Source organism: Boleophthalmus pectinirostris, unplaced genomic scaffold (genome assembly GCF_026225935.1).
Source record: "Boleophthalmus pectinirostris isolate CB_2022bp ecotype Guang Dong unplaced genomic scaffold, ASM2622593v1 HiC_scaffold_17, whole genome shotgun sequence".
NCBI lineage: Eukaryota > Metazoa > Chordata > Actinopteri > Gobiiformes > Gobiidae > Boleophthalmus > Boleophthalmus pectinirostris.
Window position 1 is genome coordinate 9,177,404 of NW_026571115.1, and position 20,975 is coordinate 9,198,378.

At 38.2% G+C, this 20,975-nt stretch overlaps 1 protein-coding gene across 2 annotated transcripts in view; it reads left to right on the forward strand.

Annotated features, from left to right (window-relative positions):
* The window catches only part of stat5a (signal transducer and activator of transcription 5a), a 199,805-nt gene extending 179,581 nt beyond the window's left edge, over window positions 1-20,224 (forward strand). The window contains exons 14-21 of one of the 2 annotated variants that reach the window (XM_055152951.1): window positions 1,126-1,332; window positions 1,495-1,589; window positions 2,482-2,615; window positions 3,719-3,874; window positions 3,988-4,039; window positions 6,619-6,729; window positions 11,108-11,220; window positions 11,906-12,045. In XM_055152951.1, the coding sequence (XP_055008926.1) occupies window positions 1,126-1,332; window positions 1,495-1,589; window positions 2,482-2,615; window positions 3,719-3,874; window positions 3,988-4,039; window positions 6,619-6,729; window positions 11,108-11,189 (837 nt within the window). In that variant the 3' untranslated portion in view covers window positions 11,190-11,220; window positions 11,906-12,045. Of the gene's footprint in view, window positions 1-1,125; window positions 1,333-1,494; window positions 1,590-2,481; window positions 2,616-3,718; window positions 3,875-3,987; window positions 4,040-6,618; window positions 6,730-11,107; window positions 11,221-11,905 lie in introns of both variants that reach the window. The other variant, XM_020924049.2, reaches the window with a different exon arrangement.
* The last annotated feature ends 751 nt before the right edge of the window (window positions 20,225-20,975 follow it).

Consider the following 20,975-nt stretch of genomic DNA (forward strand, 5'->3'; position numbering starts at 1 on the left):
GTCAAAAGTATTAAAAATCAGATGCTTTTCTATTCTAAAACTGATATCAACACTAGATAATAGGGATGTAACGATATTCAAATCTCGCGGTACGATATTTATTGCGATATTTTGCAGAGGCTAATATAATTGTAGATGGATTGTAGATGTTTTTGCTTTTAAAATACCTTGACAAGGTTTTGGTGTGAATTATTACTGTCACAATCCCAAGAATTCAAGTAAAAAACATATCTCTTCTTGTTGTCTGCACTGAAATGAATCATGGGATATGTAGTTTCCAAATATTTATTATCTATTGCTACTATAAAACCATGCATTTAAGCAAAGGAACTTGTGATTTGATATATTGTGACAGCCTACGATATTATTGAGACTTTTGACGATACGATATCACAATATTTCGGTTGTTGTTACATCCCTACTAGATAAGCATTTGACTGGGTTTTGATACTAAACAAGTTTGTCCTTTAAACACTTTTTTCAAGTTTAGTAATATTAGAGACATTCATTTTTCCATAATGGGCATTCAATATTTGTTACTTAACTCTATTAGTACTATTTTAAATGTTCTGTATGATGCAAAATTGATCCCTGTGAGCTTTAAGCCATGCTAGAATGTTCATCAAAACCACATCAAAAACATACCTGGAGTTGTGTTTTGTTTCATTCACACATTTCGTTCACCCTTTATTATTTGTCTGTCAACACCTCCAAAGCTCAAAATGCTCCTGTTCCACCTTGTGATGTCATGAAGAGGTAGTTTTCAAGTTAACAACTACCTTTTTTAAGTTTAGTTCCGTAGAGATTGGCAATTCCAGGGGTAAAATTATCCAAAGTATTCTAGTGAAGGTGTACGGAGTTTAAAAACACAGTGGAGCACTTCCTGTATCACCACATGACATCAGAAGCTGGAGTGTTTTCCTTTTGTGAGAATGATATATGGATTTATCTGTTTATCTCTTCATCTGTACATTCATCTTTTACCAACACCCAGTGAGACTCAGTAAGATCTTGATGGTTTTGTTTTGCAAGTAAACAATTAGATAGAGAGATATTAGAAAATGTTGTAACATGGGTTTGTTAACTCTCATCTTGTTCTCCTCTCTTCTCTCTGTCCATTTTCAGGGCCGTGTGCCTTTTTTAGTCCCTGATAAAGTCCTGTGGCCGCAGTTGTGTGAAGCCATCAACATCAAGTACAAGTCTGAGGTCCAGTCCAACCGCGGCCTGTCTGAGGAGAACCTGGTGTTTCTGGCCCAAAAAGCCTTCAGCAGCTCCAGCAACAACCCCGAGGACTACCGCAGCATGACTATGACCTGGTCCCAGTTCAACAGGGTCAGAGCACACACACACACACACACACACACACACACACACATACATACACTTTTAAACCTTCAAACAGACCAAACACCATAATGGAAATGTGACTTTTGGAACACGACAGATGTGTAACACTTATTTTTTAATCTATATTTAAATCTGTGTTTTATGCAGGAGAGTTTACCAGGCAGAAACTTCACATTCTGGCAGTGGTTTGATGGAGTCATGGAGCTCACCAAAAAACATCTCAAGCCCCATTGGAACGACGGGTGAGATCATGCAGAATTTATAATGTCTCTATTTGTTATCTATTTATCAAACACACATGAAAAACATACCAGGAATTGTGTTTTGTTTCATTCACACACACCCTTTATTATTCGTCTGTTTACATCTACAAAGATCAAAATGCTCTGTTCCACCTTGTGATGTCATGAAGCGGTAGTTTTCATGTTAACATTTTTTACCTTTTACCTTTTTTTTTAGTAGAGCTTTGCAATTCCAGGGCTAAAATTATCCAAATGATTTTAGTGAAGGTGTATGGAGTTTAAAACACAGTGGAGCACTTCCTGTATTACCACATGACATCACAAGGTGGAACAGGTGGACCAGAGTGTTTGAGAGAACTCAGCCTAAATTATATATGCATTTATCTATCCAGCTGTCTGCCTATGTATTTCTCTCCATCCATTCATCTTTGAACATGTCCCGAGGAGACCCAGTAAGACCTTGGTGGATTTGTTTTGTAGATTTAGTGATTACATCATTTCCATTGGCCCATTTTTTTTTTTAAACTGATGTACTCATTAAGACTGAAAAGGACCAGGCTGTTTTATATCTGAACAAATCCCTTTTTCATATACTTTTCTGATTAGTTCTACATGTTCTACATTTTGTATTACAGTTAAATTAAATTTTTTGCAACTTTTTTCTTTTTCTTTTCTTTTTTTCATTTTGCTGTTTCAACCCAGTAAGTTCCCCATTATGGGACAAGTAAATGGGATAAGATATTAAAAATATATATATTTTGAATAAAATAATATTGATCTCGTACTTTTCATGTTGGATGCGGTGGTGTCAACAATGACCTCATCATTAAAAAACATTAAATATTATAATGCTGTCATTAAAACATTAAAATCCTGCACTTGTTTCCTTTAGAGCGATTCTGGGCTTTGTGAACAAGCAGCAGGCTCAGGACATGCTCATGTCCAAACCCAACGGCACCTTCCTGCTGCGCTTCAGTGACTCTGAGATCGGAGGAATCACCATCGCCTGGCTCGCCGAAAAACCAGGTGCACACTCAACACATCTGATCTAATACAGGAGCAACACTTTGTTTGTTTTTGTCATTGAGTTTTATGCTGTTTTCCACATGTTCATACTTTCTGCGAATTTACTTCTGTTTACTTCATAATTCACCCCAAACATGTACTATGAGTCCATCCAAACTTAATTCTGTGACAACGAGCATCAAGCAGATAGAGAGCTGTGAAAACATGCACATCCATGGTGTTCTTTTCTTTCACATGTGGCTGAATACACCATGAGGACTGTACAACACCCAGACAGAGACAGACTCACCTGTACAGACAGAGACAGAGACAGACTCACCTGCACAGACAGAGACAGAGACAGACTCACCTGCACAGACAGAGACAGAGACAGACTCACCTGCACAGACAGAGACAGAGACAGACTCACCTGCACAGACAGAGACAGAGACAGACTCACCTGCACAGACAGAGACAGAGACAGACTCACCTGCACAGACAGAGACAGAGACAGACTCACCTGCACAGACAGAGACAGAGACAGACTCACCTGCACAGACAGAGACAGAGACAGACTCACCTGCACAGACAGCGGCAGGAGGAGACATGTCTTATTGAAGTTGATCCAAATGATGCCAAATTAACTTTTCAAACACATAGACTGTATATAAATGGACATAGGTAATGCACTAGCCGCTGCATTCTAAATAGGAAGTGAGCATGTGGGCTCTTCCGACTCTTTCTGACTCTGGCTGTCCTTCAAAAAAGCTTCATTTGACTTCAACTGAACACTGTGGGTGACATCACACTCGCTTAGTCTTTTTTTATACAGTCTATGGTCAAACAGCAGCTCTGTAGCGCCTGTTCAAACAAATATGTGATCTCCACTGTCTTTATTTTATCCCATTCCAAACTCTGTTGTTTGTTGTGTTGTTTGTTGCGTGTCGTGTGTTGTGCATTGTGACTGGCTAGTGGTGGTCAGAAGAAGACAGTGGTGCAGTTTCACAGACATGTTTTTGTCAGTTGAATTTATCTATCTCCATTACTCCACTACCCAGTAAAAAAAGCAGGTAGCAGGCACACCAAAACTTTGAATCCTGTATTGTGCTGTATTGTCCTGACAGGAGAGAGGACAGTGTGGAACCTTATGCCGTTCACAACAAAAGATTTCACAATTCGATCTCTGGCCGACCGCATCAGCGACCTCAACCACCTGCTGTTCCTCTACCCCGACCGCTCTAAAGACGAGGTGTTCTCCAAGTACTACACCCCGCCCCTCTGTAAGACCTCCATCACACTTTTTAAAATAAACTACCGTACTACTTTTAACTTTCAAAATAAAAGTTTACAGTGTTGGTTGATCTATTTCTCTGTGTGTTTTTTTTTCTAAAAGCCAAAGCGGTGGATGGCTACGTGAAACCACAAATCAAACAAGTTGTGCCAGAGTAAGTCACTTTTTTTTGTTTTCTAGTTATGTTCTTATTCAGATTTTCATGACACAATCCTGTTTGGAAACTGTTAGGATCACACATCTAAACTAATCCAGACATTGAAAAAAGACTATACTGTATTTAACAGGGATTAAACTAGTCCTAAACCTGGACACTAGACACTAGGTCACTAGATCTAAACTAGACATTTTACCAGGACTAAGCAGGACTAAACTGGAACTAAACCAGGACTAAACCAGGACTAAACCAGGACTAAACCAGCACTAAACCAGAACTAAACCTGGACTAAATAAAGACAAATCAGGATTTATACTGGACTAACCTAGCCCTAAACCCAAATCTTCACAAGATCTAAACTAAACATTTTACTAGGACTAAACCAGGCCTAAACCAAGAATAAACCAGGACTAAACCAGGCCTAAACCAGGACTAAACCTGGGCTAAACCTGGGCTAAACCAGGATTAAACCAGGACTAAACCTGGACTAAATAAAGACAAATCAAGATTTATAGATGACTAACCTAGGCCTAAACCCAAATCTTCACAAGATCTAAACTAGACATTTTACCAGAACTAAACCAGGACTAAACCCAGGCTAAACCGGGATTAAACCAGGAGTAAACTGGGACTAAACCAGATTTAAATCAGAATTAAACCTGGACTAAACCTGGACTAAACCTGGACTAAATAAAGACAAATCATGATTGATGCTAGACTAACATAATAATAAAAAATAGAAATAAAAATAAAAATAAAGACAAATCAAGATTTGATCTAGATCTAAACCAGACATTTTACCAGGACTAAACCAGGACTAAACCAGGACAAAACCTACCTTATTGAATCCTGTCCACTCAAAGCATCTCAGTCCCATTATTTCCTGGCCCCGCTGTGCTCTGTGTGGTTAGCCTGTACTCATTATTACCTTTACATGAATTCACAGTAGCAGTGACTGAATTCGGATTAGCCATTACATCTGGACTCGGCCAATTAGAGTGTCCCTGGTGGCGTCCCCCGTCTGCACACATCACTGGAGTTAGCCTGGTTAGCGAGCTAATCTAGCCTCCTGCCTGGCCCAGCAGTCGGTCCACAGCCTCTATGAAGGAGGCTGTTTGGATCTTAAACGCTCTGTGCCGCATTTTACAGTCTTCAACACGTGAAAAACTCAACCAGAACTAAACCAAGACTAAAACAAGACTAAACCAGGACTAAACCAAGACTAAACCAAGACTAAAGACTAAACCAAGACTAAACCATGACTAAACCATGACTAAACCAGGACTAAACCAAGGACTAAAACCAAGACTAAACCAAGACTAAACCAAGACTAAACCAAGACTAAACCAAGACTAAACCAGGACTAAACCAGGACTAAACCAAGACTAAAACCCAAGGACTAAACCAAGACTAAACCAAACTAAACCAAGACTAAACCAGACTAAACCAAGACTAAACCAAGACTAAACCAAGACTAAACCAAGACTAAACCAAGACTAAACCCAGACTAAACCAAGACTAAACCAAGACTAAACCAAGACTAAACCAAGACTAAACCAAGACTAAACCAAGACTAAACCAGACTAAACCAAGACTAAACCATAAACCAAGACTAAACCAAGACTAAACCAAGATAAACCAGACTAAACCATGACTAAACCAACTAAACCAAGACTAAACCAAGACTAAACCACTAAACAAGACTAAACCAGACTAAACCTAAACCATAAACCAGGACTAAACCATAAACCAAGACTAAACCATAAACCAAGACTTAAAAACTTAAACGGACTAAACCACCTGGACTAAACCAAGACTGGACTAAACCAAGACTAAACCAATGGACTAAACCAGGACTAAAGAAAACCAAGACTAAACCAAGACTAAACCAAGACTAAACCTGGACTAAACCACTAAACCAGGACTAAACTAAACCTGGACTAAACCTGGACATAACCTGGACTAAACCTGGACTAAACCTGGACTAACCTGGACTAAACCTGGACATAACCTGGACTAAACCTGGACATAACCTGGACTAAACCTGGACTAAATCTGGACTAAACCTGGACATAACCTGGACTAAACCTGGACTGAACCAAGACTAAACCAAGACTAAATCTGGACTAAACCTGGACATAACCTGGACTAAACCTGGACATAAACCTGGACATAACCTGGACATAACCTGGACTAAACCTGGACTGAACCAAGACTAAACCAAGACTAAATCTGGACATAACCTGGACATAACCTGGACTAAACCTGGACATAACCTGGACTAAACCTGGACTAAACCTGGACTAAACCTGACTATAACCTGGACTAAACCTGGACTAAACCTGGACTAAACCTGGACTAAACCTGGACTAAACCTGGACTAAACCGATCTCTACTGAACTAAAGGTATAAGTAGCTATTAAACTGAAAACTACCGCTTCGTGACATCACCAGGTGCAACAGAGCATTTTGAGCTCTGGAGATGCCAACAGACTAATAATTAAGAGTTACTCAAACGTGTGTGAATGAAACAAAACTTTTTACTACTTAACTTTTTTTTTGGTGTGTTTTCACAGCTTTGCCACTGCTAACCCAGACCCATCCGGACTGAACCAGACTTACATGGACCACGGCGCGTCCCCAGCTCCTGTCAGTCACCAGCACGCCTATGGAATCTACCCACCTATGTGAGTCTTTTACTACCAACACGCAACATTCACACTCTTTCCTCTGCTTTGGTCCTGCTCTTTTCTCACACGGGAGTAGTAGTCCACTTTTAGACCTGGTTTAGCCCTAGATTAGACCTGGAATAGTTCAGTTATAGACCTGGTTTAGATCTGATAGTACTCGGGAAACCTGATCTTTTCTTTGATGGTGGTTCTTTATGTGAAAAGCAAATTATTTTAAAACATTTTATCAAGTAATTAGTTCATTTGTTTCATTTCACGCTCCTTTCACCTTTTGTGCAGTAATGTAATTGGAAAAACTGTTTTAAATGAGAACACATAAATTCTACATCTAAACAAATAAAGACATTTAAAAAACGGTACATTTATTCAGGATTAACCCTGATCTAAAAATGGACTAAACCTGATGTAAGCCTGGACTAAACCTGGTCTAAACCAGGACTAAAAATGGACTAAAACTGATGTAAGCCTGGACTAAACCTGGTCTAAACCTGGACTAAAACTGGACTAAACCTGATGTAAACCTGGAATAAACCTGGACTAAACCTGGACTAAGCCTGGACTAAACCTGGTCTAAACCAGGACTAAAAATGGACTAAAACTGATGTAAGCCTGGACTAAACCTGGTCTAAACCTGGACTAAAACTGGACTAAACTGGACTAAACCTGGAATAAACCTGGAATAAACCTGGACTAAACCTGGTCTAAACCTGGTCTAAACCTGGTCTAAACCTGGTCTAAACCTGGTCTAAACCTGGACTAAACCTGATATAAGCTTGGACTAAACCTGGTTTAAGCCTGGCCTAAACCTGGGCTAAACCTGGGCTAAACCTGGGCTAAACCTGGGCTAAACCTGGTCTAAACCCGGTCCAAACATGGTCCAAACCAGGACTAAACCTGTACTAAACCTGTACTAAACCTGTACTAAACCTGGACTAAACCAGGATTAAACCTGGTCTTAACTTGTTCCAAACGTGGACTAAACCTGTACTAAACCTGTACTAAACCAGGAATAAACCAGGACTAAATCAAGACTAATTCAAGACTAAACCTGGAATAAACCTGGAATAAACTTGGTCTAAACTTGAAATAAACCTGGACTAAATCAGGACTAATTCAAGACTAAACCTGGACTAAATCTGGAATGAACCGGGACTAAACCAGGAGTTTAAAGTATGTATCTATGTGTCTGTCTATGTGTCTCTGTAATGTTCCACCGTAGACTATTAAGCGTTCCATTATCTGTTTCCATGGATACAAGCACATATCCACTTTAAATTACAGGCCATCTATCCATCTTGTATAATAATAATAATAATAATAATAATAATAATAATAATAATAACATATATTCTTTAAAACTTTGCAAAACTCTAGAAAAACTTGCAAATGAAAAGCAAACACAATTTGAAAACCGACTTTCTACTAATTGTGTTATCCATTTTACAATCCTTTCACCTTTTGTGCAAAACTTCAAGTCCTATAATTATGTATTTGGCACATCAGGGTAATTGTAGGTTAGGTATTACATTGAGTTTTCGAATCAGAAAACCTCGAAAACAACACCGTAAAGTTGTTTCCATAGATTTTAACTTATTATTATTCAAATGTTTTTCTAATTCTTTGTCCCCAAGCTACGTCTAAAGCACAGCATATGGCACGTTATAACTGAAATGTGACTGTTAGAGATAATGAGTAGGAGAGGCCGTCCAAGATCCCAATTATTTTTTATTCAGAAAAGTGTGTGGGCTGTTGTTGTGTGAAAGGTGAATAAAACTTCTATGACTTGCAGGTATTTTCGCAGTTACACAAGTTGGACAGAAATGTTAACCTTTCACCAATTATTTAGTTTTCTTTTGTATAACTTGTGTTTAAGATCTGGAATAATGGGAGAACGTTTTGATTATGGATATACTCAGTGTTGGGAAGGTGACTTTTAAAATGTATTCCCCTACAGATTACAGATTACACACATCAAAATGTAATTTGTAATGTAATCCATTAAATTACTGAAGGTGAGTAATGTAATCTGAATACTTTGGATTACTTGATTTGCTGTAGAGAAGCAAAGGCCAGGATATCGTAAGATGTTTTGTCTGCTAAAAGAAAATAAAAAGCCCAGACTTTACTGAACCGTATAAAAAATATTATTGATAGAAGAGGAGGAGACACGGTCCACTCAGCATGGTTTAGTCCTGGTTTAGTCCTGTTAAATCCTGTTTTAGTGCTGATTTAGTCCTGTTTTAGTCCTGTTTTAGCCCTGTTTTAGTCCTGGTTTTAGTCCTGGTTTAGCCCTGGTTTAGTCCCTGGTTTAGTCCTGGTTTAGTCCTGGTTTAGACCTGGTTTAGACCTGGTTTAGACCTGGTTTAGACCTGGTTTAGATCTAGTTTAGATCTGGTTTAGACCTGGTTTAGACCTGGTTTAGACCTGGTTTAGATCTAGTTCAGACCTGGTTTAGATCTAGTTTAGATCTAGTTCAGACCTGGTTTGGACCTGGTTTAGTCCTGGTTTAGTCCTGGTTTAGTCCTGGTTTAGACCTGGTTTAGTCCTGGTTTAGTCCTGGTTTAGTCCTGGTTTAGTCCTGGTTTAGCCCTGGTTTAGCCCTGGTTTAGTCCTGGTTTAGATCTAGTTTAGACCTGGTTTAGTTTCCGGCAATGAGTGGAATTACAAAAAAAAAGAAAAAAAAAAAGTTACTGAAACAGTAACTGTAACCGAATTAGAGTTACTCATAATTTGTACTCTAATTACATAACTCCGGTACATGTAATCTGTTACTCCCCAACACCGGATACACTGTATCTGTGACTGCGAGGCCTTTTCACATGACACAGTATGGTTACCTGACCAGCCTGAACCAACCAAGAAACTTTACAAAGACGAGTGGATCTGAAGCTGTATAACCTTGTACAGCAAGATGGATTCCAGTGTTTCCCACGGCGCTTTATAGTTAAGGCGGTTGCTTTGACAACGAGTGCCCCCCGCCTCCGAACCACATGAATCCTCGCGAAACTATGGTCGTCGCACTTCAACATTTGTGCTTTTATAGACCCAAATGTGTTAAAAAAAACATTCTAAATTCCAGAATGGAGGCAGCTGGAGGCAAAAGTGAAGTGGAACATAATGTGATTTCAGTGGGAAAACTGGGATTATAACAGAATATCACAAAATATGAAACATCAAGGAAGGTTTGACAAATGAAAATCATTCAGATACATGTGAGTGATATCAGAGCTCAGTTTAAAATATCTGAGTTTGCGGGGTTTTTGTCATTATTTAACTTTAAAGGTGCATTGTGTAACTTTTCTGGTGGAGGGTCGTCAAATGTTTTTCTCCATGGACATGATATTGCTTTGGAATGTTTCACTGTATGGTATTAAACCTTTCTATCTTCATGGAGACCAAACTAGACCAAGTTACAGGTCAGATCTGTGGATAGGCGACCCCGCTCACAGTCAGAATGTCTGTGTTTCTGGATTTTTTGACCAATAAAACCACCTGTTATTGAATTCATGTAAAGTAGAGCTGTTTAATGTCATACTGTGGAACATTCCAGGCAAAGCAATATCCATAGAAACAAATAGATGATGAAACCCAACCAAAAAGTTACATAGTGCACCTTTAACAGAGAAGCAAACTAACTAATATTTGAATTGAATAGTTGTTTATATGTCATAAAACCCTTCACATTTGGCAGCATTAACGTAACATATTTAGAGTTTTTGTAACTGCAGAGGCTCAGTGTGTAGGTTCAGACAGCAGATCACAACGACAGAACACAAGGACTATCAGTATTTTAATTGCTCCGTTCTCAAACACATCACCATTTCAGAGACTAAAATCACCATCACCATCTTGGATTTTAGTCTCTGAAATGTTTTCAGTCAGAACTTGGAAAATCCGACCTCCGAGGATGACTTTAACACAACAATGTTCTGGGTCAGCTCTAGTCTATATGGTCATTGTGTCCTTTGGCAAAACATTTCACTCACCTTGCCTAATTATAAATGTGGTGATTGGTGGTAGGTGGTAGGCTTCACTTCCGTCAGTCTGCCTCAGGGCAGCTGTGGCTACAACAGCAGCTTACCAGCACTGAGTACTCCCATGTAAAGTGCTTTGTGTGTGTTGAGTACTAGTGTGTGTGGACTCAGCCTCTTCATGTTGCATTTATTCAGTTATCTGTGTTTTCATTGCTTAGAAATACTCTTACTGTGATCTTACTGTGATCTTACTGTGATCTTACTGTGATCTTACTGTGATCTGGCTCGCCATTCCACAGATCTGACCTGTAATGTGGTGTGGTGGTGTATTTTTTTTTATTATTTATTTTGGTGGACCCTGGAGATGGATAGGTTTAATGCCAAATTGTGTAACTTTCCAGGGAAAGCAATGACATCTCTGTGGAGACGAGCAGGTGGAGATCCTCCACCAGAAATGTTACACACTGCACATCTGAAATGTGATCTAAAGAGCCAGATAAAAAACACTTTACATGTAGGTTCACCACTTTATTTATGTATTTGTCTAGGACAATGGATAAGAATGATCATTATGCTAATTTGCTCATTTGTTTTCTCTTAGCAAATAACACAGTAAACAAATGTAAAACATTTCAAAAGAAATAACACAGAACAGTGTCATTTCATTTAGAATGTTGTTTCCTCATCACCGACACATCTGGACTTGTGTTTTGTTTTATTCTCACACGTTTTGCACAGAAATCCTGCATATTTAGACTAGGTTCTTCTCTCAAACTGAAAACACTTCCACCTTGTGAAGTCATGTGTTAATATGAAAAGTGCTCCACTGTGTTTTTAAACTCCTTCCACCTTTGCTAGAATCAATTGCCCATCTCTGCTAAACAAAAGGTAAAAGGAGCTGTTAACTTGAAAAACTACCACTTCATGACATCACAAAGTGGAATAGAGCATTTTGATCTTTGCAGATGTAGACAGACTAAAAATAAAGGATTACTCAAACTCAAAACATGTGAATGAAACAAAACACAACTCCAGGTATGTTTTAACAAGTTGGCCATATTATAACTTGTTTTAAAGGTCACAGGAGTCAGTTTTGTGTCGTATAAGACTTATAAATTACATTGACTTTCTGATTTTTGCTTTGCTTTAAAAAGATCTACTTTAATTAAATTTCTTATGATTATTCTTTTATTTTTCAGGAGTGACCCGGTCTTGGACGCAGATGGCGATTTCAATCTGGATGACACCATGGACGTCGCTCGCCACGTGGAGGAGTTACTACGGCGACCGGTGGACAGCCAATGGGGCGGCCAGCAATCGTGACCTTTGACATCGTAACCCGCGGCAATCACACCCACCCACCAACCCCCCGCCCTCACCCTTCCGTCCTTCCTCCCATCCTTGCAGCCCCCCAAAACCTGTCCAGCCTCCCACCCCACACTGTTTCATTGCAATGTCCATTTTTATTTCAGATAGCTATAATGTGAAATGTTAATAATGGTTGTAATTTTTTTCTGTTTTTTGACAACAATTTGTGGTCAGACCGACGTGGATAAAACTCAAAGATCCCGTAATGTTACAGACTATTAAACATCACACATGCATGCATTTTGACTGGAAAATATGCAACTATACAAGACATTTAAAAACATTTATTTCCTTGTTTGTTTTTCACTAGCTTAAAGGTTCACTATGTAACTTTTCCCATGGACGGTCTGCCACTTAAGCGCTTTCTTTGCCTGGCATTATATTTATCTATCTTGCATCTATTCAGTTACAGTTGGTGTTATTTCAAAGAAAATAAGAAAAAACATGCGTCCAGCGTGGTCGCCTCTCCACAGATGTGACCTGTCAGTGAGCTTGCTGGCATGGCATCACCTGTTTTAAGAAATACGTTGAATGGAGCATTCCAGGCAAGGCATTAACATGGAAACCATGGAAACAGGTGGTGGATCCTCCTCCAGAAAAAGTTACACAGTGCAACTTTAAAGGGCCCATATTACACTGTTTTCTGATCTATGTTATAATGTTGTTTTCTCATCACAAACAGACCTGGAGTTGTGTTTTGTGTCATGTTTAACTCAAGTATTTAGGCTGAGTTCTTCTCTCAAGCTGAAAACACACTCTTCCACTCTGTGATGTCATGTGGTAATACAAGAAGTGCTCCATTGTGTTTTTTAACTCCACACACCTTCACTAGAATCATTTGGATCATTTCAGCCGTGGAATTTCCAATCTCTACTGAACTAAAAGGAAAACTAGCGCTTCATGAAATCACAAGGTGAAACAGCATTTTGAGTTTTGGTGATGTAGACAGATTAATAATAAAGGATCACCGTATTTTTTGGACTATAAAGCGCACTGGATTATAAGGCGCAATATCTAAAATGTTGAATTCTCTCGTCTATTTTCATACATAAGATGCACCGGATTATAAGGCGCATTAAGTGAAACAAACAGACGACACTTGAGACTGATCCCTTAGTCCAGGCGTCCACAATCCATTGGCAGATCATGACGTAATTCGCCCGGCGTATGTGGATTATGAATGTGAATGTGGGTGGATAATTTAAGTTTGTTTTTTTATTTCCTTCAAGGAGGACTCAAATATACATTGAGTAATAACGTGTTTAATGCAGCTTTGCGCACATTTGTTTACATTTTACAAAAATTAAACTTAAAACCACATGGCTCATTTGCATAAATTATAAGCACTGAAAAAACAGCTCGCTCCTTGTGCACTGATGCGGTCAGCTTCTGTTGGACTAAAGACCATAAATTGGGCTTTACTCCACGAGACTCTTGACTACAGTAGCGTAATGCTCCGACAATCCATCAAACGGTGCGGCTTCGTAGCTTACCAAGTCGTACTAAAACATTTTGACAGATTTTTGAGTGCTGTGTACCACATAATATCAGTTCAAGGTCAGTAAGCACAACCAAGAATTGAATATATAAGGCGCAATGACGATTTTTGAGAAAATTAAGGATTTTAAGTGCACCTTATAGTCCAAAAAATACTGTAATCAAACATGTGAATTAAACAAAACACAACTCCAGGTATGTTTTTGAGGAACAGCGTTATAACATGGCTTAAAGCTCCCAAGAGTCATTTTTGCGTAATATGGGACCTTTAACAATGAACTTACCCACTGACATAAACTCGCTTTTGCTCTTAAATGGCCATTATGAAGTACTGTTAATACTCTATGTACACTAACAAAGAAGTAAAAATACACATCTGTGCGTCATGTATTAGGGTCAGAAGAATTACAATTATGCCATTGTATTTTGAGAAGAAATGTAACTATTTTTGCAGTAATTAATCTTATTTTTTATATATTGGTTTTTCTTACACTAGTGTGGTTAGCAGTTTTTTACGCTGCCTAGATACTTGTAAATGGAGGTGGCTTTGTGGGTGAAGTGTCTTGCTCAGTGACACATCAACAGAAGGGTTACAAACAAGAGAGCTTTGAACTGTGACCCCCTGGTTAACGGGTAAGCGCTTAACCCACTGCACCGGTCTCTCCACGTACATTTTTTTTTTACACATAACTGATCCTAACTACTATTAGTAAAGATAAAAGAGCCTTCCTATGCAGCAACTTGTATTTTTTTAAGCCTTCTTCTCAAAATATAAGTCTTCATTCTTGTAAAGCCGCTGTGTCCCTGTACAATACCGTACTCTGCACATTTTTCCTCATGCAGTAATTCACCAGCACCACCAGAGGGAGCCGATGCACTGTGCGTCTCTCATTGGGCTTTCTGTCAACATACGCAGCTGTGGCCAAACAAGACCACTGCTTCTTTATTTTTGTGAAGTTCTATTTTCAGATTTACTCGTTTTCAAATCTGTTTAAAGTTGAAATATTATGTTGCGTTCATGTGGGGTCAGGATTTTTAAAACAGCTCAAACTCTATTGTGTTTTAAAGGTGTGTTATGTGACTTTTTGTTTTGGGTCCGTCACCTAATTGTTTTTATGGATATGTCATTGTTCCGCCTGGAAGGTTCCACAGTATGACTTTAAACTCTTCTACCTTACATTTATTCAATTACAATTTTTTATAGCTCAAAAATACCTAAAAAAAAATGCATTCTGACTATGAGCGGGGTCGCCTCTCCACAGATCTGACCTGTAACTCGGTCTGGTTTGGTCTCCGTGAAGATAGAAAGTTTTAATGCCATACTGTGAAACATTCCAGACAAAGCAATAATATCTCCACGGATAAAAGCGTTTGACAGACCCTCCACCAGAAAAGTTACACAATGCACCTTTAAATATTTGCTTGTATTCAAAATTATGTTAAAAAAAATCTCAAATTCTGTTACTTTTAAGCCATGTTTTGAACTGGTTTATGGTTAATATCTCTGTAAATACTACATCTATCTATATGAAACAGAAAATTTAAGAAGAGAAATTATTTTTGTCTACTATATTACCTAAAAATTTATGAACAGATTCTTAAAAAACGCTTTAATATTGTTAGTTTTGAACCCAACCACAAAGCAATGAGGTATAACATTTGTGGATTTAAATTTTTTATTTGTTTTTTCATTTCCTTTCTACAATTTGATGTTATAATTTCAAATGGAGGGTTTTATAAATCTACGGGAGATTTACTGTTTTTGAAAGAAATATCCAATCATATGATTCATAAGTATTGAATAATCATAATTTGTTTTTAATGATTGGCTGCACAGACTTTCCATGTTATTCTTATGGGTTAAAGTTCTTTTCAATTGAATAGAATCACATCTTTGCACCATTTTCTGAAGCTATTGTGAAAAAATAACTTCACTTTTGTTTATTTATATTGACAGAGAAGACGCTGAACTCTGAACCAGTTTTTGTTTCGTGTGGATAGGCCCTGAAATTATAGATATTAAAAGGCTCATATTAATCTATTTTCTGATCTACGGTATAATGTTGTTTCCTCGTCAAAAACAAACCTGGAGTTGTGTTTTGTTTCATTCACGCATGTTTAACGCACAAACCCCGCATATTTAGGCTGTATTTAGTTCTTCTCTCAAACTGGAAACACTCAGTTCCACCTTGTGATGTCATGCAGTGATACAGGAAGTGCTCCACTGTGGTTTTAAACTCCATGCACCTTCAGTAGAATCATTTGGATGATTTCAGCCCTGGATTTGACGATCTCTACTGAACTAAAACGTAAAAGGGTAGGTGTTAACTTGAAAACTACCGCTTCATGACATCACAAAGTGGAACAGAGCGTGTAAACAGTGTAAATAGTGAATAGTGAATGAAACAAAACACAACTCCAGGTCTGTTTTTGAGCAGGTAATAACATTCTAACATGACTTAAAGCTCACGAGAATCAATTTTTCGTAATATAAGACCTTTAACCATAAACAAGAGCGACTATTTTAAACTACAAGTACTTCAGAATCTCTTGTTGCCACGTGAACGCAACCTCTCAAACAGCAGCAGTCCTCTTCTGCTTTGTTCGCAGCTAGAAATGCTCCGTTCAGTTTTATTTTTGTACACAGACTCGACTGCACAGCCGTCCGCTTCTTCTCAGGTTCCATTGGGTCCCAGTCATTAACGCTACCTCTCATCCGTAACCAAAAGGTAAAATTATTTACCGCTTCGTAGCCTGGTTCCGTCTCTATCGTCCGCTCTCCTCACAGTACGGTACGTCGCATCGAGATCCTTGTATTTTCGTGTAAAGTAATGAAGAAATATGCTTGCTACCTAATGTATAAAGTCAACGGGCTTATTTTTACGCTTGAAATGACGTTCATTTTGACTATAGGCGACCACTGGCCTCTCCGTCCTTTGTAGCTCCACTTTATGTGAACGAGAAATGACCTTTAAATATAGAAAAAAGTGCTGGATTTTTGCAAAAAAACAAAAAAAAAAAGCTGAGATGATGACAACTGCTAGCCTTGCTCTTAAAATATGCTGTGTAAAATGGAAAAATAAAGGATTACAAATGTGGAAGGTTAACAGTGAATTTTGTAGATTTTCTGGCCGAAGGTCCGTCAAATGCTTTTCTCCATGGAGATTATGATTATTGTTTTGTCTGGAATGTTTCACAGTATGGTATTCAACTTTTCTATCCAAACCAGACCAAGCTACAGGTCAGATCTGTGGAGAGGCGACCCCGCTCACAGTCAGAATACCTGTTTTTTTAAGGTATTTTTGAGCTATAAAACCACCTGTACTTTAATTAGTGTAAGATCTTTTTAATGTCATACTGTGGAACATTCAAGGCAGAGCAGTGACGTATCCATAGAGACAAGCAGATGATGGACACTTGACCAGAAAAGTTACACAATGCACCTTTAAGTTTTTGGTTCAGTTTGAATTGAATGAAAGAAAGTAACGCATTTAAAAATCTTAAAACCATGGCAACAACTACTGAGTTTTTTTGTTTTTCAATAAATTTTCTATGACATCTTTGCATTAAACAGCAGGATGGTACAACGGCAAAGTCTTCAGCCTCACAGCCAGAGGGTTTCAGGTTCAATTCCCAGTACAATATGAGTTTAGAGATAGTATGTTCTTCTTATGAGTGGATGTCTTTTTATATTGTTTTTAATCACTGACAGTCTACTCCTTCAATGGTTTGAGTCTTAAAGGTGCACTATGTAACTTTTCACTACCTGCTTATCACCATGGAGATGTTATTGCTTTGCCTGAAATGTTACACAGTACGGCTTTAACCTTTTCTATCTTGCGTTGTTATTCAATCGCAGTTTTCTTTGCCGAGACGGGTTTAACGCCGCGCTGGCGTTCAAGGCAAATTCCTAACATCTCCATGGAAACGAGCAGTAATATCACAGCGAAAACCCCACCAGAAAAGTTACATAGTGCATCTTTAACTCCAGACATGAGAGAGTTGTTTATAGAGCCAGTGATGGATGAGACAAAACGCAAAAGACAAGTCTGAGAAACCTGAGGGACCTTTGGAGACAAGATTCTGAAGATTTTCAAGATTTAAAGTTCAGATTGAAATGCCTATTATTGTTTATGTAATATTATTACTAAATATTCTGCCTCCACTAGCGTCATATTATGTGTAAAAACCTGCTAACCCTGAAGTGTTTGCTCCCAAATTTGCCCCAAATCAGCCCATTTCACTCATTATCTGCTCATGTTCTCTACTAATGAGATATTTGTGTTTTAAAAGGCCCAATTTGTAAAAACTAAAATGATTCAGGCTTAGTAACTACTGAATTAAGGGGTTCAGAGTTAATTAAAGTGGACCCAAATTATGCAAAATTGTCTTTTCAGAGCTTTTACCCGTGTTATAGTTGTTTCCTCTCGCTGTTTGCTCACCTGAAGTTGTATTTGGAGTGATTCGTGGATGTTTGAGTCATTTTCTGAGTAATCGCTTATTTTCAAGACACCATTTTGCAGAACAACTTCGTTTTTACTTTGTTTTTTCCAGTATTTTTCTTAATTTTCTTAATCTGTGACACTTGTAGGATTTGGTTTGATGTGCAGCTATCCATAAGAGATACTGAGTCTTTATTGTGATGACGTTTTACGACGACGTCAGCTTCCATTGGGCACCTTAGTTTTTTTACGTGGAAATCAGCTGACTCGTTTCTTTCTCGGCTCTATTAAGTCGTTTTAGATGAATATTGAGATTTAAAATGTCCAAATTATAACATAAAGATCCACGGGTGTCATAGATTCTAACTATAGAGCAAACAGAAGCAAAATAGGTCTTCTTTAATGGACTAGTTACAAAGCCTGAATCATCCCTAATCAACAATTTCTTCATATGAATTAAATCTTTGTTCATAGTTTATTAAAGGGACAGTCCGGAATTTTGGACATAGGGCCTCGTTTCCTAGTGAGCCAGAGTGTTGGAGACGTGTGGAGACACTTTTTGAAATATTCCATCCAGTCCTTGTATTTGCAGAGGTCACTGGTGCTAGGCTAGTGCATGTCAATGGCCATAGTTAGCCTGTCACTAAAAAAAAAAGTCTAACCCACTCCACAAAACACCCGAAGCAAAACTATTATTACACCAGACTGTCAATGTAAATGTTTCTGTTGATATTATTCTGTAAAAATTTGAAATAGTTTGAAATGTTTGAAATAAAACTAACCTTGCATCGCATGAATCTTTGCATGTTGAGGGACTATTTTCTCATATATCAGTCCGCAGCTGTCAAGATTTCTATCAGGAAGTACAACTCACTGCTGCTCAGACGTAACTCCTTAAAATGCAAGGTTGGTTTTACTTCTAAAATGATTCTATCAACACAGACATTTACATCGACAGTCTGGTGTAATAATAGATTTGCTTTGGGTGTTTTGTGGAGTGAGTAAGACTGTTTTTAGCAGCAGGCTAACTATGGCCATTGACATGCACTAGCCTAGCACCAGCGACCTCTGCAAATACAAGGACTGGAAGGAATATTTTAAAAAGTGTCTCCACACGTCTCCAACACTCTGGATAACTAGGAAATGAGGTCCAAAATTCCAGACTGTCCCTTTAAGGCTACTTTGAAGGTGCACTGTGTAACTTTTCGGTTGGGTTGTTTCTATGGATACGTCATTGCTCTGCCCGGAATGTTCCACAGTATGACATTAAACAGCTCTGCTTTACATTTATGCAATCACAGGTGGTTTTATAGCTCAAAAATACCTAAAAAAAACCCCAAAACAAAACAGGCATTCTGACTGTGAGCGGGGTCGCCTATTCACAGATCTGACCTGTAACTTGGTCTGGTTTGGTCTCCATGAAGATAAAAAGAAAGGTTTAACACCATACTGTGAAACATCCCGGACAAAGCAATAACACTTCCACGGAAAAAAAAAACATTTGATGGACGCTCCCACCGGAAAAGTTACACAATGTTCAAATACTTTTTTCCATTTTACACAGTATTTTGACTTTTACTGCGAGGGTCTACGTTATACTTGTAATATATGTGGTCTGTATATTCACCAGCTTGAATTTGCCACAGATAAGCACAAAAAGATACTATTATAACTGCCGTCTTGCATCTCAGGAACCAGCCGCTTTGCTTTGCTGCTGTACTTAAGAAGCCAAATAGAAAAAAATATCTAACGATCTATGTAAAATATATGGAATTATTTTGGCTATCATAATTGTATTTTAATATTGCATCACTTGACACTGACTAATGCAAGTAACCTCTTATAGCATGTTTTGCCATTTTCTGGGGTTGCCAGATAGAAGAAGGCACTTGCGATTTCAAAATATTCTTTTCAAATGTCCTTTTTTTGTGTTTTTCGTCAGATTCTCATCCGATTTGACAGCCCTGCATTTCTTCTTTCTTTTTCTTCTTTTTTTTTTTTCCCTGTGTCTTTCGGAGTTTGTCGCTGGCGGTTTCGTGATGTTACCTTCACAGAATATTTTCGTGTATTTTTTTCTGATGTAGTTGGTGCTGTGTGCTGTTCAGTGTATGTATTTCTTGTGCGTTGGAAAATTGTCACTTGGATGAGTTTTTCCAAGAGAATAATTTTGTTGAGATGAAGGGTGAGAAATAAAGTTTTATAAATAACGAATGGATTTGTTTTTATTTTATTATTATTATTAGTATTATTTCAGTTTTAAATGACGCACTGTGGAATTTTTCTAGTGGGTGGGTAGAGACGTTATTGCTTTGCCTAGAATGTTCCACAGTATGGGCCTAAGCGTACCTATCTCCATGGAGACCAACAGACCAAGTTACAGGTCAGATCTGTGGAGAGGCGACCCCGCTCAAAGGTATTTTCAAGGAATTACTTTATCTTTATAGTAGTAGGAAGTGGTAGTGGTAATAGTAGTAGTAGTAGTAGGTAGTAGTAGTAGTAGTAGTAGGTAGTAGTTGGTAGTAAACAGTAGGTAGGTAGTAGTAGTAGTAGTTGTAGTAGTAGGTAGGTAGTTGGATGTAGGAACTAGTAGGTCGTGGTAATAGTAGATAATACTTGATAGTAAACATAGGTTGTATTTGGTAGTAACAGGAGGTAGTAGTAGTAGTAGTAGGTAATACTAGTAGTAGGTAGTCGTGGTAATAGTAGAAGGTAGTGAACAGTAGGTAGTAGTAGTAGTAGTAGTAGTTTGTAGTACTAATAGGTGGTAACAGTAGTAACAGGTAGTAAACAGTAGGTGGTAGTAGTAGTAGGTAGTATAGTAGTTGGTAGTAAACATAGGTTGTATTTGGTAGTAAGAGGATGTAGTAGTGGTAGTAGTAGAAGGTAGTAAACAGTAGGTAGTAGTAGTAGTAGTAGTATGTAGTTGGAGGTAGGAACTAGTAGGTTGTAATAGTGGTAGCAA